Source organism: Gopherus flavomarginatus, chromosome 6, assembly GCF_025201925.1.
Source record: "Gopherus flavomarginatus isolate rGopFla2 chromosome 6, rGopFla2.mat.asm, whole genome shotgun sequence".
In the NCBI taxonomy this organism is placed as follows: Eukaryota; Metazoa; Chordata; order Testudines; family Testudinidae; genus Gopherus; species Gopherus flavomarginatus.
The window spans coordinates 81,079,757-81,107,051 of NC_066622.1; the positions used below are offsets into that span (position 1 = coordinate 81,079,757).

At 39.0% G+C, this 27,295-nt stretch overlaps 1 protein-coding gene across 1 annotated transcript in view; it reads left to right on the top strand.

Moving 5' to 3' along the window:
• RET (ret proto-oncogene) overlaps positions 1 to 27,295 on the top strand; it is a 112,945-nt gene that overhangs the window by 43,307 nt on the left and 42,343 nt on the right. The window contains exons 2-6 of the mRNA XM_050960732.1: positions 19,024 to 19,275; positions 20,332 to 20,625; positions 21,741 to 21,982; positions 25,469 to 25,670; positions 26,836 to 27,035. Of these exons, the coding sequence (XP_050816689.1) occupies positions 19,024 to 19,275; positions 20,332 to 20,625; positions 21,741 to 21,982; positions 25,469 to 25,670; positions 26,836 to 27,035 (1,190 nt within the window). The remainder of the gene's footprint in view (positions 1 to 19,023; positions 19,276 to 20,331; positions 20,626 to 21,740; positions 21,983 to 25,468; positions 25,671 to 26,835; positions 27,036 to 27,295) is intronic.

Sequence of the window (27,295 nt, forward strand, 5' to 3'; positions counted from 1 at the left end):
TCAGATGCATGCAGTGGAAAATACTGTAGGAAGATAGATATACACACAGAGAACATGAAACAATGGGTGTTACCATACACACTCTAACAAGAGTGATCAGTTAAGGTGAGCTATTACTAGCAGGAGAGCGAAAAACATGCAGTACCTTATTGCTTTTATAAAATGTCTTGCTTGAAGGAAAAGGGAACATTTCTCTTTGATATGTCAAATGGAACTTGTTTATCTCATCTGCCACGTTGTAGCCATAATGTCAGAGTGAAATACTCCAGGTCCACAAACCTACTTTTAGTTTTAAAAGGCAGTATGCAAAGAGGTGCTTTAAGACTTAGGGGCAGATCCTTAGCTGGCATGAATTGGCATAGCTCCGTTGATTTCAGTGATGCTATGACAGTTGACATTGAGTATCTGCCCCCAAGTCAGTTGTAGCCATGAGAATCTAAAATGCGCAGAAAACCAATTGCCTAAGTAAAGAGCTATATATTCCTATCAGCACATACGACACCTAATCAGACTGGGCCAGCTGAACCACGTTTGTTCCAGAGTATGGTAAAAGTTGAGGGATCAGCCTTTCTGTTGCATTGGTGTAAATCCAGAGCATTGCCACTGAAGATACTGTAGTTGAAATCAGAATACAGTCCTATAACTTGAAATCAGTGTGTACTAGATTGATAGCGTGTTTAAAAAGGGGATAAAATGGTCTATCTGGTTTTTGGTTTTTGTTCCCCTCTCCCCAGTCTTGCCTTATTATGTTCATATAAACCAGTTTGTGGGCTCTCCCGCAGACTGCTGTTAGAACCTGTCAGATGATGATTATTCCAGAACAGAGCAATGTAAAAGCTATGACACATTTCTACCATTACAAAATGCTGTGTCCAGTTTTACTGACCCTCATAACTGTGCCATCAGTCGTCAAGCTGCAGACACCTTAGAAAGGTGTGCATATGTCCTCTGCATTTCACTGTCAAACTGAAAGCATACTGATATGTGAAAACTGCCCATTGTGGTTGGCTAAAGCCATCTGCAGCATCATTTATGTTCATAGAATTGAGTTTGAATGTGAGTGCAGATGCTTCCTCCAGTGCTGATCCATATGGATTCCTTTAGCTACTACATCCTGCATTTTGCATCCCAAAATTTAGACAGACAAGAATGGTGTCATCTGATTTAACCTGCTGTCATGTGAAAATTTAGTGGTGCAAAACCTGGTTAAACACTGAGACTAGTGGTTTGTGGGTTTTTTGCTTGTTTGTGACAATGAATGGCCCAAATATGAAATATGATGATGTGACTTTGGGTGCAACCTCTGCCTGAAACTCTTAATTCAGCCTGCATTTAACATAGTGGCATGTAAGTCCCAAGAGTTCAATTAATCAAGCTGATGTGTCAAGTCCTCCTCCTGGTACCAGTTTAGAGAAACTACAGATCTAATCTTAAATCATGTCCCAGTTGACAGAGATGATGCGTGAAAGGGAGACATTTTATCAGAAGCCATAGCACAGGAAGATAACCGAAAGGAATAAATGTTTGTATTCTGGGTCTGTGTTTTCTTTCTTTCTTTCTTTTTTTGGGCATCCCCATTAATAACAGAGCACATTTCCATTTAATCACATCTGAAGCAAGCTGTGTTAGGAGTCAATGATTGCATGTTTAATCGTGGAAATAAGCACCAGCGAAGCCAGTCATTCACTCTTACCCCAAGGGAGCTATATTTCTTGGAAAGCACTGATGGAAAACTCAATGTGTTTGAGTCTCAGCTGGGGCATAAAACCCATAGCACATTTTGTTTATGCCACTGTGTTTGTCATTTCAGTGTGCGTGTCTGTGAACAGGAGGGTTAAAGGTACATTTGTGAGCTTATATTTTGGTTTCCATCATTCCAATGACACCTGCTTGCATGATACATTCTTGTCTCTTTTTGCCCTATTGATGTTATTGTGGTTGAGGGCAGGGAATATGAGATGTTCCTTAGATATGTGAATTAAGAAATATGACCACTAGATGAAATTACTCAGGAACTACCAACGTGAAGGGATTTGGAAAAGAAAATACTCCAGTAAAGGGTATATTAGTGAATTTAGCTGAAACAATATTTGATTACTCCTGTGTGTTTAGAGAGATTATATGAGGTGATTGAGCTTATAATCAGAGGGGGAAGCCTGAACCAAAGCACTGGATCTTGACACTGTTGAAAAGTTTGTATCCATGTGTGAACTTTGTTTTCCAACCCCATCTGTATTTAGGACACATCTACACTTCGAGCTGGAAGTGTAAATCCCAGCTTGAAGAGACATTTCCGTGTGAGCTCTGGTTGGGCTAGCATGCTAACAATGAAGTGTAGCTGTAGCAGCATGAGCAGTAGGAGAGGCTAGTTTGCCTCCATTATGTATCAGTCCAAGTTACTATGACAGGTGGTGCAGGATTTATTTTTTTTAACTGCTCACTTGTTTGATTTAACTAGTGGAAAGGAAGGGAAAAAACATGATCTTTAATTTGTTAGAGTTGTAAAGGGAAGCCCTGAGCCACAACGCTATTAGTCAATTAATATTATATCACCTCTTTTTCAAACTTTGTTAGTACATATTCTCCTTTCTTACTGGTAGCATTTATAGTTAACCATGGCATAGAATATAATGGTTCTCTATTGAACAGTAACAGGAGCCCTAGATCTCTTGTTTTCAGTGCACTTAAGAGCATGTATGTCTTCCACGATATCTTGATATGTTACAGTTGCAAATGCAGATCTATACAAACTTTCTTTCAGGTGATCTTAAATCTTTTTATTTGCAGCCTGTAGCTGTGGTGTTAAAATAGGAATAATACCAGTACAAATAAAGGCTATCCAAACCTTTTCCAAGTGTTTCACCCCATAGATGACTTGGTATTTAATAACATAGAGTGGGATGTTTTCTTGATTTACAATCACACGACTTAAAGAAAAAAAAAAAGGCAAACTATTACAATGGTATCCACTTCCTGCATTGAAAAATGAACTGTGGTCTCACAGCTCCTTTGAGTGTTTAGAAGAAGAATAGCATCGCTTAATAATAAAGCACTTTCCTGTGAGCGGTGCACATTCATATAATTATCGTTTGCCTGGCAAATTTTCAACCATCAACAGAGAAAGTTTTCATTGATTGCCTCCTCTTGTAAGGAAGTAATAATACTGCTGTCTCTGCCTTTCCTAAACTATACAAATCAGAGAAAACAGAAAGAGCTAGGGAGACTATGTGGGAATAAAATACAGTGTGGTGTGGGTTATTTCCCATATCACTGCATAGAAGTACAGGATCATGGTTTCTCCGCATAGGCACTAAGTATATAGACTAAGGTTTTCAGAGATAGCTACTGATTTTTGGATGCTCAGTCTGAGACACCTAAAAGAACCCTAATTTTAAAGAAGTGCTGAACCACCCTCTGAAACTGAAAAATCAGACCTTTTGTAAGCTGCCTCAAGTCAGGGACCCCAAATTGCTAGTCACTTTTGAAAATCTTGGCCGTTGTGTAGTAATTTGGAAAATAGAATGTTACCATTTTGCTACAGGTTGCAAATGGCTCAAGCTCCCAGAAACCATTAAATGAAAGCTACATATGAGAAATATTGTTGTAACTAGCCTAAGGTTTGTTAGCCCTGGTAGACTGCTGTTGAAACAGGAATTACTTTGAAGTGGTTGCGATCATTGGACCAGAGTCTCACTGAGGTGATCAGAAAGTGACACTATGCTTGATCCTAATCTCAATAAAATCCATGGGGAAAACTCCCATTCAGTTTGAAGGTGCTGGATCAGTCCCACTATACTGTGGTGGGGGAAATAGAGGGAAACTATTATATATAATAGTAATGCAACCCTGTGCCAGGTATATGTGTATGTACACATCTTGGTATAAATCTATAGAAAATATGCAGTTGTGATATTTCCTCCCAATTCTCTTGTTTTATGAATCATGACTGTGTTAGTGAAATAATAACACAGATTCTTGTCCCGTTGAAGTGAATTAATTTTGCCATTGACTTCAGTAGGACTAGAATAAATAATTTGCACTCACCAGTTCTCACCTCCTGGGATCTGTCCATCCCATAAAATGTGTGCATTACTCCTACTGATAAGACAATCCTGTGGTTTCAATTTTTGTGCATAAATTGAACTTGCTCAATTTCCAGTAATTTGGTGAAACTTACCCTATTGTTTTCTTGCGCTGCTAAGTGCTGCTATAATGTATACCCAGATTCTAGCCTTTGTTTTTTGGAGGAAATATGTGAGAAAGCTAATTAAAGTACAACATGAATTGAGAGCTTGTATCTCATTGCAATATAGAAGGGGAGGTTGAGCTGCAGTGTAGGCATAACTACATGGCAGTTATCTTCTGTTTTTCAGATTTATAATTAGTTTGGCAATTTTGTAACAGACCAAGAAGAAGATAAATCCATCTGTGCTTGTTGACTTCTTCTTAGACGTCAAATTTTCAGACCTGTGCAGTCGGTACAAATAAGTTCACCAGATTTCTAAATGGAGAGAACTGATATGGAGGATGAATGAAAAGACGCCTCTTCACCTCTGAAATGAATCCAAACTTAATATTGATTTTTCAGTTTCATAGCTGCTTATAAGTGGTGTAGTGTTTTTCTCATTAGTTTTCAGATGCACCTGTATTTCAAAGTTCCAATCAAAAATATTAGGGCTATGTTTTAACAAGCATAACCAGAAGAAGGAAGTATGAAATGAAACAATCCTTGTTTCCCATGGTATTTCCAGTCCAGTAATGCCTATCTAATAGCGCTGATGATTTAAGATTAGAATCCAAACCAAATCTGAACTCATATCCTTTTTAGTGGTGCAGTTGAAGTAGATGATAAAAAGAAATAAGAAGAGGCGAAAGAAGACTAAATTAAATAAATTCAGGCATACTGAACCATCTGTAATTTCCTTTCTCCAATATTTTTATGTCCTGAAGTCACAAAAACATTGTGATATTGGGTACAATTTTCAGAAGTACCTAAAGGACATAAGAGCCTAAGTCTATTGCAAGGAAATTATGATTTAAAAAGAGAATTAGGCGTGTTTGAAAATTTTACCCAGTATGTCGTCATTCTTCCAAAATATCAGTTATACAGATACAGACTTCTTTTTAATGTAGGTTCCTGCTTAGGCTAAATTAAATTTTTAATGTAATGTAAAAAATGTAAACAAGGTTAAAAATGAGTTTTGATTTCGCAAAATTTATGGTTGGTCATAGGACTTGTTACTATGAGGAGTGCCATTGGAATAATAAGTGTGTTTAAGTGTACTGGGCCTTAGAATTAGCAGAACACTCTGTGTCTTATCTTTAATGAAATAAGTTCAAACTATGATTTTGAAAATTGTATCTTGTGTCTTGGTTATGTGTGTTCCAATGATGTTGGGGACAAATTGGAGATGTTCCCAAAAGTTTTCGCAAGGAATGTGAGATCACATCCTAGGATCAGCGCTTTCTCTGTTTCCTACCTACTTCCTATTATTAAACATATTTGTGTCAGGAGAGAGGCTTTCGCTCTCATTGTCTCGCTTTGGTATGACCACAAACCACTTAGAATCATGCCTCTTACTATTCATCCAGCCCTGCACGATCAAGTAAGGAAACAAACCTTGTTTAATCCCCAATATCTATGAGACTTAGTGAACATATCAAGCAGTATTTTGAAGAACCAATGAAAGGTGATTAGATTTATAGCCAGTTTGTCTGATACAGTGAAATGTTTTCCCTAGACTCAAGACTCCTTCTTTCAAGAGACATGGTGGGTGAGGTAATATCTTGTATTGGATGAATTTCTGTTGATCATAGAGACTAAATTTTTTTAGCTGACACAGAGCTCTTCTTCAGCTTTGTGTAAGTTTTAAACCTTCTGTCTTTCATTAACAGAAGTTTGTCTGATAAAATATTACCTCACCCACCTTGTCTCTGTAATATTCTGGTACCAGCGTGGCTGCAACATTGCATACTGAGTCAAGAATCATTCAGATAAATTAGTATAGTAGTGTGCATTACATTCCTAATTACCAGGGTTGTCAGAGGGTAAGAGTAACTCATTTCAATTTGGTTTATTGATAGAGGGAGGAAGGACATAATATCTACTCCCTCTCCCCCAGATAGCTTACAGTTTTTGAGGTGTTCAGAGATAGTGCCAGCTCAAGTCAAGATGCTGCGTTGGCCAACCAACCTTCTCACTCCCACCCCTCAGTCACTTGCTAAAAAAGTTGGCATAAAGTGCTGCTGTTGATATTTTGCTCCATTAGGCAGTCACTTTTTTAACCAACTTTCATTTAAGGTCTCCAAAGGCTGATGGTTGTGGCTGAAATGTGGCTGGCCTTTGGTTGATTGCTCTTGTAATATTATTAAATGTCCTCTGTCTAGAAGCGCATACTCTTTTTGAATAAAATAAATTAGAACTTCAAGCACCCTTATGTTTTCTTCCACACAGCCCCTTTCATCTGGGACCCTCTACCCTAGTCAAAATCCTTAAAATTATGAGTTAAACTTCCTTTAAGTCACTCCTCGGGATCACTTTTTTCCATGTTGCGTACAGAAAACGGTAACCTGATGATGGCTAGATATATGGTGAATTGTGATCTCTGCTTCCTATTGGCTAAGAATTCTTTGTTACTCTGATTTATAGCATACTTACCTGTCTCATACAGATATTTTAAGAGTCAGTGGAGCTTTGAGATCCTCAGATGAAAGGTGTCACATTCTATGCAGCAGAAGCACAAATTATTTTTTAAGAAGCATCTATAGTATGCCTGGCCAAAGCTTTCAAACCTGAATACTTACCATTAAGCACCTATATCTCTGGTTAGGCTCAGAAATAAGCACTCTAATTACTTTTTCTGAAGGTGTGGGACACCAGCAATACTGGTCCTCACTGGCAGTTGGAGTTGTTCGACCTCTCTGAAAATCAAGCCAGTTCTACTTATATGTGAGTGCCTAAAATTAAACTCCTAAATCCAGATATGAAAATGTTGGCCTCTACAGTGCATTTTGCAGAGTGTGCTCCAGGCACTGTGAAAATGTCCCACTCAGAGATTTACACGAGATACACCTTACTCTTGAGCCAGGCAAATAGAACTGTCTGATACCATGACTGGAGCTGTGCATTCACACTAAGATTACTGTATCCATTGTCTCAGTGAAATCTTCCTGTCCCATCCCTCCCAGTGAAATTCAGCCAGACACTGACTCAAAGCTAAATAAATCTTTTTGTGCCTACAGGTAAATATGAAAAAAAAGATAAACTTTTCTCTCTTTATCACCTACACTGTCAAACCTGTCAGGGAAAATACCGTAGGCAAAGGTAGGGGTCATTTTCAAAGCAAATCACTCAGTCTCTGAAACTTAATCTCAGTATGGCCATGTTTCCAAATGTGTTCCCATTGCTCTTAATAGGTCTTATGTGAGTAAAACTATTTTCAAAAGAATTTTAAAATCATTAAAATCCTTTGCAGTGCTAAAAATAGGTGCAATTCAATTATAAAATAGCTATTTGCGTTATTGCATACAAAAATAAAAAAATCAATGCTTGAAGTTGTCGATAGGCTGCCGGGTTTAACCCTACAGATGAATGTTAGATGAGTTCTCATGGTTTATGCATGAGAATACAATTTAACGCAATCATTAATTCTAGTTTTTATTGTCTCAATAGCATCTAATGGCTAATATAGATAGTACTTCCTGAGCAGGTAGTGCCAGAAATAATGGTCTGGCCTATAGATTTGTGAACCAGGATTTCTATTGCTCTTTCCAGGTGCTGGTTTTATGATCCTGCAGATGATCAGTCAGCTGAGAGGTTCCCAGTGTCAGTTTTGTACATTAGGCACAGAAATATAGGTTACCTTTCACCTCTTGATTTCAAGAGTATTATCAGGCTGAGGAAAAAAAAATCTCGTATTGTCCAGTAATTGTGCAAACTTAACCCTTTACACATTTTCTGAAGAGATGGCAGTGAATATACATCATTTCCACGTAGACCTAAGTTCATTGAAGTGATGATTTTCACCAGTGAAAATGGTTGTTAGCAAAGCAAAGAGTGGAGATATGGAGCCTTCTGCAATAAATTCTAGCCTTTTTCTTTTCCTGTCTCTCCCTTCACCTTCCAGCCCAGGGTTAGCCACCAGAACAAAACACATGCAGATCAGTGGAGATCCAGACTTGCACAGCACAAAATAAACTATGTCTATATAGAACTGAATGGGAATGGACATAATTGTTCATTTTTATATACCTTCATCCTGAGGTTTTTGCTGCCTTGCATATGCTATAAATTTGACCCAGATGTGACTAGATGCCATTAACTGCTCTATTGATGTAACTTTGTGCTGATGTGTATTCCGCAGTCAGTTCCCTTTTCCTATATTGCAGGTCTTTACTAACCAAAAGTTCAACTATATTTGATTATTCCTAACCTTTTAAAAATAGGGTGCCCTTAAAAGTTATGGTTTCTGTAGAGTGCAGAGGTGTTAAGAGACCACATCACTGTGAATGGTCTCCTTGAATGTATTAACTGCTTATGCTAACAATCTGTTCCACTTTGTATTTAGTATTCTGAGTACATTTCCCAGACCTGAAAATCTCTGTGTAAACTCGAAAGATTGTCTCTCTGATCCACAGAAGTTGGTCCAGTAAAAGATATTACCTCACCCATGTCTCTCTAACACCCAGGACCAACATGGCTACAGCAGCACTTCATACATGGTTCACATAGTCCTGTACCAAAAGAAAGAAGGAATCTGGGTTTCTGAAGAACTTGCCAAAATCTACAGCTATTATCTCCATCTCTTTCATGTGTGTGCACAATATCCATAGAATATATAATATTCTCTAATTGATTAGTGTCACATGGGATATGGAGTATGAGATATCCAAACAATGTTGGCCAAAATTGCACTTAGTATAGTCATTTGCTTTCTGTCAAACTGCATACTTCTAAATATATGCTCAATCTCTGGGAAAATAAATTGAGAAAGATTAAGATTAACTAACACTTGTTTTTTAAAGTGATGCTTCACAGCAACAAGGCATCCCAATCTTGCCCTCTTGGTGGAGTTTAAAATAGAGAAAGGACACCTCCTATCATCATAGCAATTAAAATGAATTAGAAATACAGAGAATTGCTCTAATTCACTAAAAAATGTAGAGAGAACTTTTCAAATGAACAAATGGGAATTAGGCACTCACCTCTCACTGATATTTATTAGCTTGGGACTGGAGGAGAGCTGGATAGGAAACAGTGAGAATTTTTGAGATTAAAAAAAAATTCCCATCCCAAAATGGGACAAAATGTCAATCTCAAAATTTTTGCAAACTGAGAATCCAAAAAAATTGCTTGGGTCAAGCCAATTGAAAAGTATCAGTTTGGTAATTTTGAAATGTTTTATTTCAATTTTGACCTTTTGCATTTTTTACACGTTCTTTACTACTAAAATAAATTTCAGAACAAAGTCATTTTGCTCTGAAAAACTGCAGTTCTTTTTTCAGAAAATATCACAATGGGACACTTGAATAATTTTGAAACTTATTCCCAATTTTTTTTTGAAATGGGAAATTTATCAAATCAAATTCCTGTGAACATGAATTTTGTTTTTTCAGGGTTGTTGTTTTTTTTCCAGCCACAATATCTAGATTTTTCTCAATAGAATGCATGTGGAGTGCTGCTGAAGCAAATAATAATGAGACAGAAAGATACATTTAGACTAAATTAAACCAGGCTAGTTCAACAAAAGTGTCCCAGAAACAGATCTGGATGTATTCTAGTTTAGGATTGCTTCTGCCTACCACTGTCTCCTCAAAATTCCTGACAAATGGTAAATATCATATTGCATGAAACATATGTGTTCCATTTACATTGCTGCTATTGCAATAAAGTCTATCGCTCACTATCCCTTCGTAATTTTTACATGTTTACTACAGGTGACAGGCTACCAGTACTGAACTCTCTAAAGTTCAGATATAAACTTAGGCTACGTCTGTACTTGGAGCTGCGGGTGAGTCCCAGCTTGAAGAGACGTACTTGGGCTAGCTCTCATCAAGCTAGTGTGCTAAAATCGAATGTAGCCATGGCAGCATGAGCCCATTCTCCCATTGGTGCTGTGGTCTGCTAATGCAATAACGACACAAACTTCACTCAGTGAAGTAATGGCAGAATCTGATTTTGGTCCTCATAAAGCAAAAATTATTGGCTAAGACTTTATAAGACATTGTCTAGGCTCAAGGCATAACCACATACAGGGCTTGAGGAGTTACTCTGCAACAGGAGGAGTTACTCTGTATAAGGGGGGAATTGACTCCCTGATGGTGTTCATGGGGAGGACAGCTTTAACTGACACTGGGGCTACAGAACACCTTAAACTGTGCTGCGCATGCCCCTTTCTGGCTAGAGCTGCTGCAACCTCTCTCCAGGCAGAATTTCTTCTGCTGCAGGCCCTTTGCCCTAGTTTATTGCTGCAAAACTATAGGCTGAATCAAACTCTCAGCATACCGAAGCATCCAATATGCATAGTTTCCTTGTAATACCTTACAGTGGGTCAAGTTTTAGCTCACAATTTTTTTGCTTTCAAATTTCTAAACAGATAATCAACAAACTTCCTTTTCCTAACCGTTGTAATGAAAAAGGGAAGCATTCATCTCTCTGCAGTGATATGTACTGTAATACGTACATACTGTAATATATCAGCTATCCCAATGGAGCAGTTATGATTTAACCAAATTTTGTATATTAGATCCATTCACAGATGTTCTAGTAGTATCTTCAAAGTGCATTATTATAGTACAGAGTCTACGTAATAGCACATATGCTCTTGATCACTATTAATATTCTGCCTTCTTACTCCATATTTCCTAATAATTCTCAACTAGGACTATTTCTGAGATTGTTTCTATTCTTGAGATTGCTCTTTTTCCCCCCTGAACACCAGTGAGGTGATGAAGGCTTCTCTAAAGAGCCCCTCATTTAAAATTCTGCCACGGATTGATTCCCCTGCATGAAATGCAGCTTGTCCCCTCTCTGGCTACTGTTAAATCAGTCCTGTCAGAAATGACATATCCCTGGGACTCGTCAAAATATTTGTGAAGGGCAATTTGATACTTGTGGAATGGACAAGGTATTTTCAGAGAGTTTCCCGTGGAAAGATAACTCTTGCAAGGTCCTAACTCCACTTGTCCCTCCTTCAAACTATATGAGTTGAACTCTGTTCCATACTGTCTGTATACCCTTCAGGGACTAGGTATAAACATTTCCAGCATGTGACAATATAGTGTTCTTGCCAAGTGGCTTCCTTGGTTTTTGGTCATGAAGAAGTGTTGGTGTTTAGATAAGTAGATTCCTTGATCTTCTCTTCTGCAAGGACCAGAAAAGCACAGCTTATTGCAGACTAAGTGGGAAGAGAGGAATTTTGTGGGAGACCCTTGATTGCAGATATTGGTAGTGTATCCCTGCCACATGCTCCAAGACAAACGTCAGGTAGATGAATATTCATATTGGACCATAATGGCCAACAAACAGTAGTCAAAATAGGGACACAGTGCTAAATCCCCCATCTTACTGATTGTTGAAATCTGATGCTGTGCCACAAATGGTGGAATATTAACAGCAGACTCCCATGTTCGTCAGCTAATATCATTTTCTCCTCTACTCTACAAATGTCCTGGCTTTAGAGTCAGGACTGATTAGGGGCATGTTATTAATGTAATCATACACCCATTTCAGTAAGGCATAGAGTAAATTCTTCAGTATGGATTTTGTTCCACATCAGGGAAAGGTTTGTTTCTCATAAATTGTAACACTAACCCCCAATAATATGGAGAAGGCCTGAGTAAATTTTGCTAGAGGAAATTGGTTGTATCACATATGTATATATTATTAGTTGAAGGAAAACCAACTCTTGTTCCAGTTTCCATATTGCTGCTGAGAATCATTTTCCCTATTATTTTAACTTTCAAACCAATTAAAGCTCTGTTAATGCAGTTCATATTTCAGCACATGAAATGTGATGGGTAAGATTACTCATACATCTAGCAGAATAAGACTAACCAGAGCCAGTGGTTGCAAGTTGAAGCTAGATGGATTCAGACAAGAAATAAGGCACACATTTTTAACAGTGAGGGTAATTAATCATTGGATCAACTTACCCAAGGATGTGGAGATTCTCCATCACTTGAAGTCTCTAAATGAAGACTGGACATCTTTCTAAACTATATGCTTTAGCTCAAAGAGAAGTTATGGGCATGAAGCAGAAATTATTGGGTTACATAGATTTATTCTTCGGTCTGTGTTATGCAGGATCAGACAATATGATTATAACGGTCCCTTAAAGCTTTCCAAGCTAAGACAGAACCTGAGAAAATAGAACTGGTTGAAATTTTCCAAATTGCAACTTTTTCAACCAAAATGAGAAAACAAGTATGTTGAATACGTGTTATATAAGCAACGGTATGAAGTGAGTTCCTGTGCACCCTGTGAGTAGGGCAGGAAGACGTTGGAATTTGGCTTTGGTTCAGATAATCCATTGTACATTTGAACACTTAGCTGAATCTGACCTGAACAATTTGAATCTGCAAAACTCATCTTTTTAAAAATCTTGCTCCTTGGAGATTAGATTTTTTCCTTTGATGTTTGAACTGCTTCTCGTTCAGGTCAGGACTCAGAAAAATAGGTGGTAATGTATGACGTTCTCACTTTTGCTCCTGGCCAAAAACTAGAAGTATCCAGCAGAATGATTAGACCTTAAACAAGTTTTGTTTTATTCCTTTTTAGAAAAGAACTTTCAAGTTTTAAGTGGGTTTGTTTCTTTGTTGAAACTGGTTCTCCCAACCCTACTTTCAAGACACAATGCCATCGGCAAAGTAAGAAGAGTAACGGGTGCAATGTAACTGAATTTTCAGTGATGGTGATGATTTGTCAAATTTTCTACATGTTTAGATATCAATTGTCTTGTTTAATTAATCTTCAAGCACATCTCTTTCAATTAACTGTTATCCAAAAGACAGCAGTTATACTCTGAAAGATAACTGTGAATGTTGTATGGGATCCCTTGTTTATTTGTGTTTGTGATTTCCTACCAAATTTGCTCATTTTATAAATTAAAAAAAGATGTTTCTTCTGGCACATTGCCAACTCAACTTGAGATCAGAAAGTCAAATTCTGCTCTTGCTCATTATAGACAGTAAAAAAGGTGCTGCAACTGGAACACAGCAAAAGAATTACCTTTTTTAGGAAGCTTAGCCAGGGTTAGAAGCCTCTCCCTCCTGCAGCATAGATGGCAGATGGATAGTTTATTGAGTTGGGTTTGAACTTATCAAAAATTAAGGAATGAATGTAACCTATCAGAAGAAATGAGGAGAAAGCTCTCCTTCCATATAACAGACTGTGCATATAAATATAGAGTGAGGTATATGTGTGTGTGTGTGTATGTATTTATAATCATCACGGTAGAGTTGTGACCTGAACTACCTGTTGCAGCTACAACTCTTGCAATGGGTTAAATTAAGCAGAAGCAGTACACAAATGGTGGCTTACAATACCAGTAATTAACGTCAACAGCGTTGTGTAATTTTGTGATAGCTGCACCATTAACAAGTGTGAGTGTCATTGTATTGGGTCAACAATTCAGAAATAACAGTCTTAGAAAAATAGCTAAATAAAGTACTGTAATGTTCCAAACATTCTAATCTCCATGAGATATTAATGTGTTGAAAAGCTATATTCTATTAAATGGTAGCAAGCTTTGCCACAGCTGAGGTGATGTAATTATGTTCCCAAATGAGGAAAGCACTTATGCATATGTTTAAGTTCCAATGAGAGGTAAGCATATATTTCAAGTTCAGAATATTCTTAAGTGCTGTCCCAAACAGCGATGTGTTCCTGAATCACAATCAAAGCCAAGACCCAGTAAAGCTGCTAATTACACTGCCAACATTCTATTCCAAGGGTTTTTAGTTTTGAAGAGAGGAAGAAAAATCACCCTTTCCTACTAGCAATAATGTATCATGTTCAGCTTACAAGTGAATTTATATTTTTAACACATTTCACAATAGTTGATCATGCTGCTTTATATATGAGCCCTAAACATCCCTTTCAAAATTCTAAGCTTTATTTTCCACATTACCCAATGCCAGATTAGATTTTGGATAGCAGTCTTTTTCTAGCATGTGAGTTCCTACTGTGGGTGCTAGTTATGACAATTTGGGTTTGTTTGTTTTAAAAAGAGGAAGGTTAAATATACAATGAATTACTAGTCCCTGTACAATTTAAAACCGTGATCCTGTAAACACTTAGGGGCAGAGTTCAGAGCCAGATTTTCAAGGAGCCAGATCCTAAAGAACGCTCAGCACCCAAAATTCTGAGCTCTTTTGAAAGTCTGGCGGATGATGAAATTCAAGCATCGGAGTAGTCACTTTACAGTGAAACTGCTCAGATGCATAAAGTTAAAGATGTTAATTAGTTTTTGCACAGATCTCAATTACTTAAATGTAATCAAAGTGTTCTGAAAAGCACTTCAGTGTTATAGACCTCAGGGTTCAAATTAAGTAAAATTCTCTTGTTGAAACACAGAAATCATAATTGCTAATATTTTTTGGCAAGCCTGGTTTGCTTTCTCCTTGTGATAGGACTACTCCTTGTAAGGTGAATGAGATTTGGCTCAGTTGTTTGTTACAAACTTTACTGGCCTGAGTAGGAATAGTGTCTCTATTGAAAATGCACAGAGCTGTATTTTGATGTTTTAATTTTTAATCAACAATCAATTCAGTACAGGATTAAAAGGTACATAAAGCAAACGTGTGTTTGAATTGAATCATAGGAATTAGCGATGGAAAGTTTCTATTAGCTCATTTAGTCCTCCCACCTGCTACTGGATAACTTATTTGGATCTCACCAAGAGGCGTTTTCCCCCAATATTCAGGTTAAATTTAGACCATAGGCAAGGACCTTGCCTTCTTTTTTGGTTTGTATAATCTTATCTTCCTTAATTTACCTCTATTTTGTTACTTCTTGTACCACCTTAAATAATTTTTTTCACTCCTCTTTGCATCTTTCTGATACAAGTATGTTTCTCCTTAGCTACGTTATACATATTTAACTCTTGTATCCCTGAAAATACTGAGTTGCAATGACGTGTGGAGATAATGTTTGCATGGCCTTCAGTTAGAAGCAATAGTAGATGGAATGGGCCAAAAGTATGTCTTTAAAGGTGCCCTTATTAAACAGTGTGTTGACAAAAATCTCAGTGCTGAATATCAAATGCAAATTGTTTTGGAGAAAGAAAAGATGTTGGGGAATGGAGGGTCAGGAGTCACTGGTTTTTAGCTTCCCGCTCCCACACCAAAAATGTACTGTATGCTCTTTTTAAAAGATTACAGCTGGCTGCCTTCTTAATTCAACATTATTTTGGTAAGTTTTTACCTGCTTTATTAATTTATTAAAAAGTAACAGTCAACTGTAAAACATGAGGATGTAATTCCATGCAGCAATGCTGATGATGTAATCATGAGAGAGAGAACTGTGGCTTGTGTAGTGTTTCCAAGTGACATCATAGACCTTTAATTCACAGTGGGTTTGCCATCTTCCTTTTCCTTCTTTAAAATGGATCCTTCAGTAATGTGCAGCTGAGGAAATGTTAGCCCATTGCTATTCTGAAGATGCTTTGGCAGCTGTCAGGGTCTCTTTTCCACTTTGAACTTTAGCGTCCAGAAAGTGGGGACCTGCCTGTTCCCTTCTAAGCTTAATTCCTAGCTTAGATCTTATCACGCTGCCACCAACCCAAAATATAGTGTTTGGGTACACTCCCTGTCCCCCAAAACCTTCCCTGGGGGACCCAAGACCCGAACCCCTTGGGTCTTAAAACAAAGGGAAATAAACCATTCCCCTCTCCTTTCTCCTCCCAGACTTTCCCCTCCCTGAGTTACCCTGAAAGATACCGTGATTCAAACTCCTTGAATCTTAAAACAGAGAGGAAATTCACCTTCCCCCCCTCCCCCACCCAGACTCTCCCTGAGAGAGAGACACTGATCCCAACTCCTTGGATCTTAACACAGAGAGAAATTAACCTTTCCCTCCCCCTTCTCTCCTTTCCCCCCACCAATTCCTGGTGAGTTCAGACCCAGTCCCCTTGGGTCTTACACAGGAATAAAAAAATCAATCAAGTTCTTAAAAGAAAAGCTTTTAATTAAAGAAAGAAAAGGAAAAAATTATCTCTGTAAAATCAAGATGGAAAAATGTTTACAGGGTCTCAGCTTCACCTAGACCAGAGGGACTCCCACTCCCAGCCTAAGTATAAGTTACAGCGCACAAAGGTGAAATATCCTTCCAGCAAAATACACATTTGCAAATAAAGAAAACAAACAAATCTAATCCGCTTTCTATCTATTACTTACTATCTGGAACCTGAGAGTCTGTTTCAGTAAGATTGGAGAAATCTGGTTACATGACTGGCTTCTCTTAATCCCAAGAGAGAACAAAAAACAGGACAAAAAGCACAAAACAAAGACTTCCCTCCATCAAGATTTGAAAGTATCTTGTCTCCCGATTGGTCCTTTGGTCAGGTGTCAGCCAGGTTCACTGAGCTTGTTAACCCTTTATAGGTAAAAGAGACATTAACCCTTAACTATCTGTTTATGACAGCAGCCTACTTCTCATTTCTGCTGGGGCATCATGGGAAAATGTCCACTAAAAGTGGATCCAGTTTTGAGCAAAAAGGGCTTTGCACCAATAAACTGGATGAGGTAATATCTTTTATTGGACCAACTTCTGTTGGCGAGAGAGACTAGCTTTCGAGCTTACACTGAGCTCTTCCTTGACTCTGGGAAACTAACTCAGAATGTCACAGCTAAATATAAGGTGGAACAGATTGTTTAGCGTTCCAGGTCAAGAAGCTCATTAATATCCCTCTAGTCACAGGGAAGGAAAGAAGGGGAGGGGAGCAGCTAGGGGGCAAGTGTTGTAAGTGGGTTACATATTGTTGTAATAAGCCATAAATCCAGTGTGTCTGTTCAGTCCATGATTTTTAGTGTCCAGCAAAGTTATGAATTTAAGCTCCTAGACTCGTCTTTTGAAAGTGTTGTGTAAGTTTCCTGTGAGGACTCATAAGACAGATATAGGGTGATCGCTTTGTGAAAAGTGTTCACCCATAGATGATGTGGTGTGTTTGTCTTTTATCATTTTCCTGTGTGTGTTCATTTGAGAGCATAGTGATTGTCAGTCACTCAGATACCATAGACAATGCTGTGAGGAGAAAGTCCAGGATATACACCATGACACACTCAACATTGCCTTCACCAAACAAGGACACTCCACCACAAAAATAGATCACATCATGGAACGGTCCGCCCAAATACCTCAAGAGAACCTGCTTCAATACAGAAATAAAACCTCCTTTAACCGCATACCCCTAGTTGTCATCTGTCCCTACAAGGAACCCATAGTATCAAACAACTACAAGCCATACCCAATGAGAACCCCATCCTGAAAGAAATCTTTCCTGATGCCTCAATTGTAGCCTGCAAAGAGGACCCCGGCCTCCCCAAGCTCATCATCAGAAGCAAGCTTCCCACAGACCAGGACAGGCCAAATCAAAGCTGTACCAGACCCTGCCAGAACAACATGCAATAACTGCAGACATATTTCCTCTGCTACAATGATCAACACCTGCCACACACACACTACAACACACCTTTCAAGATCCAGGGGTCCTACACATGCCTATCACAACATGTATTGTATCCATCCAGTGCACTAAATGCCCTAATAGCAACTATGTGAGGTGAAACCAGACAATCGCTATGCTCTCAAATGAATTGACACAGGTGAATGCTTCCTAATTAATGTAAATGTCTACAACCAGAGAGAGGAAATAAACAGTACAGAGGCACAATGGGTCAGTCAGATCCATTGCATTAGAGAGAGAGTAAATTCCTTTAGCCTTAATTGGTGTTATCAATCCTGAATTTTTATCTCTCTGAGACCTAAAATCTTTGAGTTGTAAATTTACTTAAGCACCTCCATGGGGAAGAGAATATTGATAATGGAAGGCTCTTCAATCTACTGGTCAAAGATAAAACAAGATCCAGTGGCTGAAAGCTGAAGCTAGATAAATTCAGCCTAGAAATAAGGTGCAAATTTTCAACAGTGAGGGTAATTAATCATTGGAAGAATTTTATGAAGGGCTGGGGTAGATTTTTTTTCCATTTCTGAACATTTTAAAAACAAAATTAAAAAACAAGATATGCTCCAGCTCAAACAGGAGTTAATTCAGGGAAGTCCCATGACCTGTATTATGCAAGAAAGTCAGACTGATTCCTTCTGGCCTGATAATCTATGGATTTATTTAGTGGAGTGGAGTACCATTTACTTTAGGAAAGGGGTAGGGTGGGTTGGTTGGTTTGTATGCATGAGGAGGTGTCCACAAGAAAAACCGCTACTTAAAAAGAAGTCCGCACTAGGGAGAAGTTTTGAAAGCCACTGATGTACTTACACATTTTTTATCTGGATAGAAATTGAGTGTTTGGACTGTGTGACTTGAAAGACTGAGATTCAGCTTAGGGCAATACCTCCTAATGTTTTTTCATCTAACTGTATTTATTTCCTCAATAAGCTTTCACCATAAATGATACTATTCAGAGAAGAAAACAATTTGTGTGAGAATGGAAAAGCAGCTGGGAATTGCTGATGTGAGTTTATCTGAAGTTTGACAAGAAATGCTCCATTAGGCTCTCTGCTGTGGCTATGGTCTTGTTTACAACTAAGCAATTTGGCTTCCAGGGGGATTTCTCATTGCTTGTACATAAAGTATGGTCAAATCCTCAGCTGATATACATTGAGGTAGCACCATTGAACTCAGTAGAGCTATGCCAATTTACACCAGCTTAGGATCTGGGTCTGCTGTTATATCTTCCTATGCACTTACTGGATGGAGCTTCCAGTTCTTTAGAAATGCACCTCTTACCACATCTACCCAGAATTCATTCAGCTTTAACACTTCTCCTGTTGTTTGTGTTCCTTTGCAGCTTCTTTTGGTCTCTACTTCCCTAGGAAGGATTATTCTGAGACTGTCTACATTGATCAGCCAGCGGGTACGCCGCTACTGCACATCCGTGCCTTGAGGGATTCACATGGGGAGGTGGCCCACTTTCAGCTGTGCCAGCATCTCTTTATCTATCGTGTTGGAGCCTATGAAAATCATTGGTTTCAAATAAAAGAAAAAACTGGGCTTCTCTACCTCAATAAGAGTCTGGATAGAGGAGACTTCGATATCCTGTGTAAGTCTGAGAGGAGTAGCTGCAGTTGTGATACTGTCCAGAGTTGAAGTTAAGCACTTACATCTAATGGGATTTATCCAGCAGCATGTGAATAGCAAACGAATACTTAGGGATCAGACTGGAAGAACTGTTTACTTACATTAAATGAATTTTGGGATTGAAAAGAACTCTCAGATAGACACAATGGTATTAAAGTCATGTGGCAAAATGAACACTAAGGCCAAGAAGAAATTGGATTAGTTGTCAAATGGTAGAGTTTCATCAGGGAAGTTTCACCAGTTTAACTAAATCAACATAATAAACCTAGACTGGACCCCAAAAGAAGACACACTTAAACCATTTTAATCCTCGCAAGTTTATCCTTGTTTAGTAATTTACCAACATGTTACACCCATTTATGTGTTGGTTAAAATTTTATTTCTGCATCAGTTCGGACAGACTAATTTTAGTTAAATTGGTGCAACTTTTCCAATATAAGCAAAACCTTTAATTACAAAGACCCAGATACCTGGAGCACTTTTTGTAAGGGGTAGTAAATGATCCTCTGATGAAGGGGTTAAGTGATGCCTATTTATATTGCTTGGGATTGAAGTGAGATTTTCTTGTAAGAACCATGTACCATTGAACCATAGAAACAAATTGTTTTCATTCTCCTGCTTTCAATAAACAGAACCTACATCTTGGTGGTTTTGATCCCCGAGGAAATTAGGTAGCATTAGATGAGGGAGGAGAAAGTGGTGTAAGAAATTAATGTCATAGCACTGCTGAAAAGGCCTTTACATCTGGATCAGTTTCAAAGATTGGTAGGGTTCCACTGTGGGTAATCTGAAGCAATAGGAGAACTTGTAAGAGCCATATTGTCCACATTAGCCTGTAATTTTTGAGTGGCTTGCTCCAACTTCAAACACGTAGAGCCTTATTTTAGAGGTGCTAAACATCAGGTATTGTCACTGAACTACTTGGTTTACTGTAGAATAATGGCTGATGGAAGGAAACTATTAAGAGGAATGTTAGCTTGTTTCTTTGTCAACTGTTTCTTTGTTTCTGTTCTTGCAGTTGGAAAAAATTGGATGTCATTACCAAAGGTGACATTTCATGTCTACCTTTCACCCCAGCCCTTCCAAGGGAAGGAATGTGAGACCCCCACTTCTGCCCTGGTGCATCTCTCCATCATCAATGCCACTGTACCAGCTTGCAATGCTCTGATGTCAAGGGAGCTTTGTTTCTCAGAAATGGATCTCTCCTTTCACATCAAGGAGAATAAACCACCTGGCACATTTCATCAGCTCCAGTTACCCCCAATACATCACCTGTGCCAGAATGTCAGCATTTCCTACAAATTACTAGCAGGTAAAACTGGAGGTAAACCATTCAGTCGCCAGTCATATTAAAGAGATTTTTAATAGAGTAGATCTCTCCTCTGTTGATTATCCTACTCTGCTTCCACATAAGACTTTATGGGTTTTAGAGTGGTAGCCTTGTTAGTCTGTATCAGCAAAAAGAACAGGGAATACTTGTGGCACCTTAGAGACTAACACATTTATTTGAGCATAAGTTTTTGTGGGCTAAAACCCACTTCATCAGATGCATGCAGTGGAAAATACAGTAGGAAAATATATACATAGAGAATATGAAAAAATGAGTGTTTCCGTACCAACTGTAATAAGGGTAATTAATTAAGGTGAGCTATTATCAGCAGAAGAAAAAAAAATTTTGTAGTGATAATCAGGATGGCCCATTTCCAACCGTTGACAAGAAGGTGTGAGTAACAGTAGGGGGAAAATTAGCATGGGAAAACAGTTTTACTTTGTGTAATGATCCATCCAGTCCCAATCTTTATTCAAGCCTAATTTAATGGTGTCTAGTTTGCAAATTAATTCAGATTCTGAAGTTTCTTGTTGAAGTCTGTTTGTTTTTTTGTTGAAGTATTGTGACTTTGAGATCTGTAATTGAGTGACCAGCAAGGTTGAAGTGTTCTCCAACTGGTTTTTGAATGTTATAATTCTTGATGTCTGATCTGTGTCCAGACTGTCCAGTCTGGCCAATGTACATGGCAGAGGGGCATTACAATTGGTATGGCAACACCCATTTTTTCATGTTCTCTGTGTATATATATTCTTCTACTGTATCTTCCACTGCATGCATACGATGAAGTGGGTTTTAGCCCATGAAAGCTTATGCTCAAATAAATTTGTTAGTCTTTAAAGTGCCACAAGTACTCCTCATTCTTGTTACAAGTCCTTTAGACTTCCTAATGTACCCCAATATAGCTTCTCTACCTTCCTTCATATATCTTCTTAGATTGATTTTCATAATATAGAGTAAAATTCTTTCTTTCCTCTGTTACATTGATGCAACCCAAATGGATTCATTGGGATCACACCAGTATGTCAAAGAGGAGAACAATCAAACACCACTAATGGGAAAGGATTATCCCAGTTTATGCTCTGTATGTGTTGTTTCAGTTGAAGGGCTGCCTTTTCGTTACAATGAGAACACCACAGGCGTGAGTGTTGTGCAGCGTTTGGATCGGGAAGAAAGAGAGAGGTATGAACTGATCGCCAAGTGTACAGTGAGAGAGGGCTCCAAGGAGATGCAGGTCGAGGTGCCTTTCCTGGTCAATGTGTTAGATGAAGATGACTCTGCCCCCTTCCTTCCCAATGGCACTAGCACGACGGATGCTGTTGTGGAGTTCAACAGAAAAGAGGTAGAGTTCTCTTCTGGTTGGACTCTCAGATTTTCAGTGGAAACACTGTGGGTTAGGCATGCCTACATGGAAACGTTAGGCCTTGTATGTCAGCTCCCAGCATCATATGCACTAATTTACTCTACAGTCCAGAAAACTCTGACTGAATAATAAGAATAATAATATGAAGAATGTGATGACCACCTCTCTTGAGTGGCTAATTATCTGAGTGGTCATTTGACAGATTTCACTAGGTGTGTGTATCCGCCTATATATTACATACAAAAAGCTGTGTTAAAATATAATTTAGGTGGGAAAGTCAATCACTGAGAAGTTGAGAAATGCAAGATTTATAGCTGTATATGCAACTATGATTCTTCCCATGATTCTTCTTCGTGCAAGTACACTGACTGAGGCCTGGGTTCTGTGGAAAACAATAGCAAGTGTAATTAAAGATTGTACCATAATGCATGCACACAAGGATGCACCATGTCAAAGGCCTGCTGCAAACAAAGGAAAGGTGAGAGCTTCTCAAATAAAAGATTTCAGGAATCTTTTCTTATATAAGGTCTTAGATAATCTAAATATGGGGGTTGCTAGGTTTTTTTATTCATAATGGGATTTGAACACCTGTCTGCTGCCTTGTGCATCTTTGGTGTTACTTAAAGAAACAAATACAACCAGAACAAAACCAGCAGCAACTTCCTGGAAAACACCACCTCAAACGCTAACCAACTTTCCCCATCAGCATTCCCATCCTACATAAACTGTTGTCCCTAATAGACTTCACCCTTACTCAGATATCTAGGCAAAATGATGGTTCTTGCAGTGTTCACTGAAGATCAACAATGCCAGAGTATTTAGGGCCAAGGGTATTCTGTAGTGAAAGGGTTGTCAATGAGCAACCTTCATCACCTCTACCCTCTCTCTACTCCATGCCACCCCTCCTGCTACAGTGATTAGAGTCCAGCTTGAAAGTAGGCCCAGCCCATATCTAAATTGGCTTTATAGGTGAAAACCAAGATACATATGTATAAAACTAGTAGAATAGCATTCAGCTGGGGCTTTCTCTGGGAGAAGAAACACTCACAACAGCATTACTAGATGGTTGTTATGCCTGAGCCATTCTTATGTGCATTCAGCATAAGCTATGCATAAAGTTCCAGCAAGTACTCAGTCATTTCCCTCCAGGGATTTCTGTCCAGTAATATTTCTTTAATAGCTATATTTGTTTCCCTTGGAAGTAAACTGGATTTTGCAAATCTGTTCTGGAAAGAGAGCATACAATTTTGGATGTTTGCTGCCACCTACAGGCGTGATATATCAGTGACACACCGATGGGCATAGCTAGTAGAGCTGCTTGAAAAACAGAATTCTCATCCCATAGAAAATTCTGAGACACTCAAACTTTGTTTCTTCCCTCAAATCAGGATGAAAAGTAGAAATCTCAGTATTTGTCATGCAATGAAATAATCAGAAAACGTTTATTTTGACTTTAATATGACGTATAATATAGTTGAAACAAACTTGACAAAATCAGTGTATTCTCATGAAACATTTTGATTTAATTAATTCAGTGTTTTCCAGCAGAAAACTCTTTTGTTGGAAAACTTCCAAAATACCTCTGATAATTAGTATATTCAAACTTAAAGGAGAGAGGATTTGTATGGGAATCTCAACGGCCAATGGAACAATAACTGTACAAAATGAGTTTGAGGCCTACTGCAAGGTAATCAGAAATCCAATGTAGAGTCAATAAAGAGCAATCTAGTGGAATGAGCACAAGACTGGAGCCTAGAACATCTGATTTCTGATCATGCTTCTGTTACTAACTCTCTGTGGGGCCTTAGTTATGTCATGTGGCCTCTGTTTCTTCTTTCCTGACTTTTAAATGGGGATTTGTTGCTCACCTGCAACAAGAATATTGAGGATTATTTTTTATTTTGATGATTGAAAGCAAGGTATGATCCTGTTATTTCTGCCTTCAAACATCCAGTATTACATTTGAGCACAGCCACTTAATTAGTCTCTCCCAGGGGCTAAGTGAATAAAATGTCTCTGCTATCCATGCCATTCTCTGTAAATATGGGATTAACAATTTAAAAAAATCCCACAATGCATAACGGAGAGTGAATTGGAGGTCTCCGGGAGGGGAGACTGTGCACTATACGGGCCACATTCTCTTGTGTGTTCCAGCCCTTCTTGCCATTCACACAGCTGAGAATTCAAGTCACCCTAAACTCTGTGAGGTTGGGGCTGGTGCAGAGCCAACTAGAGAATGAGGATCAATAACTGGTTCGCTGAGGACCCGCTCTGCTGCTCCTCGCCTTGCTGACCTGAGCAGATATTGGCAGTCTCATATTTTTTGCTTGGCTTGTCATTCTCATGTTTATTCAGTGATATATCCCAGTTGCAAAATTCCTCCAAAGTTCATCCTAGCTACAAAGTCTCGGGTCCTTAAGACCACTAGTTGGGGATTGCCGGAATCAAATATGCAGTCCTTACATAGGTCTCAAAACTGACTGCTGCTACAATAATTTTGCAACTCACGGTCTTTACGAAATGCTGTTACAATGCTCATCTATCTCCAAATAGGTGGTAAGCAGTATGTGACAGACCCAGACCAGTGAGGTACAGGAGTCTGGTAGAGGGCAAATATACTGGTCACTGGAAGAGTAGTTTTCTGTTCCCTGAGTGACCAGAGCAGGGGCTTCACTAGAGTAATCAGGAACCTGCTAGAACCAATTAAGACAGGCAGGATAATTGACACCTGGAGCCAATTAAGAAATTGCTAGAATCAATTAGGACAGGCTAGCTAATAAGGACACCTGAGTTTGAAAAGGACCTCACTTCAGTTTGTGGCATGCATACGAGGAGCTGGGAGAAAGAGGCACGAGGAGCTGAGAATGAGAAGACATATAGCTGGAAGACTGAGGAGTACAAGCATTATCAGGCAACAGGAGAAAGGTCCTGTGGTGAGGATAAAGAAGGTGTTGGGAGAAGGCCATGGGGGAAGTAGCCCAGGGAGTTGTAGCTGTCGCGCAGTTGTACCAGGAGGCACTTTAGACAGCTGTAGTCCACAGGGCTGGAACCCGGAGTAGAGGATGGGCCCAGATTCCCCCCAAACCTCCAAACTCCTGATCAGACACAGGAGGAATTGACCTGGACTATGGCCTTCTACCAGAGGGGAAGGTCTCTGGGATGTTTCCCGACCCACATGGTGAATCTGTGAGGCGAGCAAATCCACCAGTAAGCGCAGGACCCACCAAGGTAGAGGAGGAACTTTGTCACACAGTAGTATGATCAATCTTTGCCTTTTCTGTCAAAGCCCTACAAAGATTTTGAATGGAAGTGGATTTTTACAGAATGTCAGGGAGCTTTATACAGACAGGACTTTGGTCTCTAGATTGTATTACTTATTCAGACAGTAAACCAGAAAACAAATCTGGAAAAAAGAATCATGGCAATCATTGATTTTTCTTCATATCGTCTATGATTTTCTTCTAGGGAACTGTCCTAGCCACACTGACTGTGTGTGATGCAGACACCACACCTATTTTCCCCATTGAAAGCAGCAAAAAGAAGTACACAGGCACCATCAGTACAACTGATCCATGGATTAGCGAAACGTTTCGGGTGGATCACATCTTCCACGAAATCTATTTCAGCCCCAATGGCAGCCAAGTGAGGGGAACGCTTCATGAATACAGTACGGTCTCTTCCTTCTAACAAAGAGTGAAATTGCTTTGCTTATAATTGACCAATATTGTATTTGACTTTTCTATGTATCTGAAAAATACCAGGCAGATGGAAAATTAGACAGAGAAGCCCAGTATCAGAACAGATATTTGGGACTGAAAGAGGGGACTGATATACTACATTCTTTCCTCCTATATAACACAGAGTGACTGTATAGGAATGTGACAGTTGCACTATGTGTTGACTACCCAAGAGAGGTTCTGATTGTGTTGCATTTCAGAAAGTGATTCTAAGCTCATGACTACAGCTGGATGGCAAACAGTTTTCCTCTACCACACAAATTTTTGAGATTTTTTAAAAAAGATTTTCCGGTTTCACGGGGGTGGGAGGGGGAGAAACTGAGACATTTTGAAAAAATTCATGGAAAAAACAGACAGGCCCATCCACTTGCTCCAAAAAAGCCACTGGCCAGATGGGGAGGGCACTCATTGGGTCCCCCAATATATGTCTATCCATCCAAAAAAAAAAAAAAGAAATGCCAAAACCCACAGCAGAGTGGGTGAGCTGACTCAGGATCACATTGCTGGGCTGAAAATAGCAGTGTAGATGTTCGGGTTTGGGCTGAAGCCTGGGTGCTGAAACCCAGCAAGCTTGGAGGGTCTCAGAGCCCAGGCTCCAGTCTCAGCCTGAAAGTCTATACTGTTATTTTTAGCTCTTCAGCTCAAGCCCATTGACCTGGGCTCTGAGAGTCACTGCTGCTGGTCTCCTTTTTTTTTTTTTGTTTGTTTGTTTTTGTGCAGCATAGACATATCACCACATCCCAGGTGACAGCCCTAACCACCAGGCTATTCTGTGGTGGGCGTCTCTCATATTGACAAGAAGATATGTGAAACGTTCCTGTGAAAAATTTTGATTTTGATGAATCCACATTTTCCTACAAAGCACCGTTTACTCAAAACATTCCCAACCAGCTCTAGTTGTGACATATCTTTAGGCTCTTTTTGTTGTGTGGAGTGGGAGAAAATCTATATTTTTAGTTTTAATTCAATCTCTCCCTTTACCTAGTAGCAGGCCATGAGCCAGTTCTTGAAGAATAGATTTGATATTTATAGTTTAGGATTTTGTGCTGCCTAAAAATGCATCAACATGTGAAAAGCCAGTCTTCTCTTTTGCAGAACTGATGCTGAATAAAAATATTTCAGTCACGGAGAACCGTTCCTTCCAGTTGGATGTTTTGGTGAATGACACAGAGTTTCATGGCCCTGAAAGATCTGTGATGCTCCACTTCAATGTCTCCATTCTTCCCGTCAGCATTCAGTTTCCTAATATGACTTACCAGTTCACAGTGAACAGAAATGCTGAACGTTTTGCACAGGTAAAGACTGTCTTAATTGCTGTTGATTTTGGCATTGTTGAAGATAAACCTTGTAAAAGTGAGACAGCTTGGAGGGAAATGTGTACATAAAATAAATAACCTCCAGGATTTCAGAAAGGTCCACAAATACCAGATGGCATTGCAAATCTGTTCTGACTCTGGGGCAATGTTACCTAGAAGTTAGAACCCTGGACTGGGATTCAGGAAACCTAGGTTGTCATATTGATTCTGCTACTGGCCTGCAAGTCACTTCACTTTCT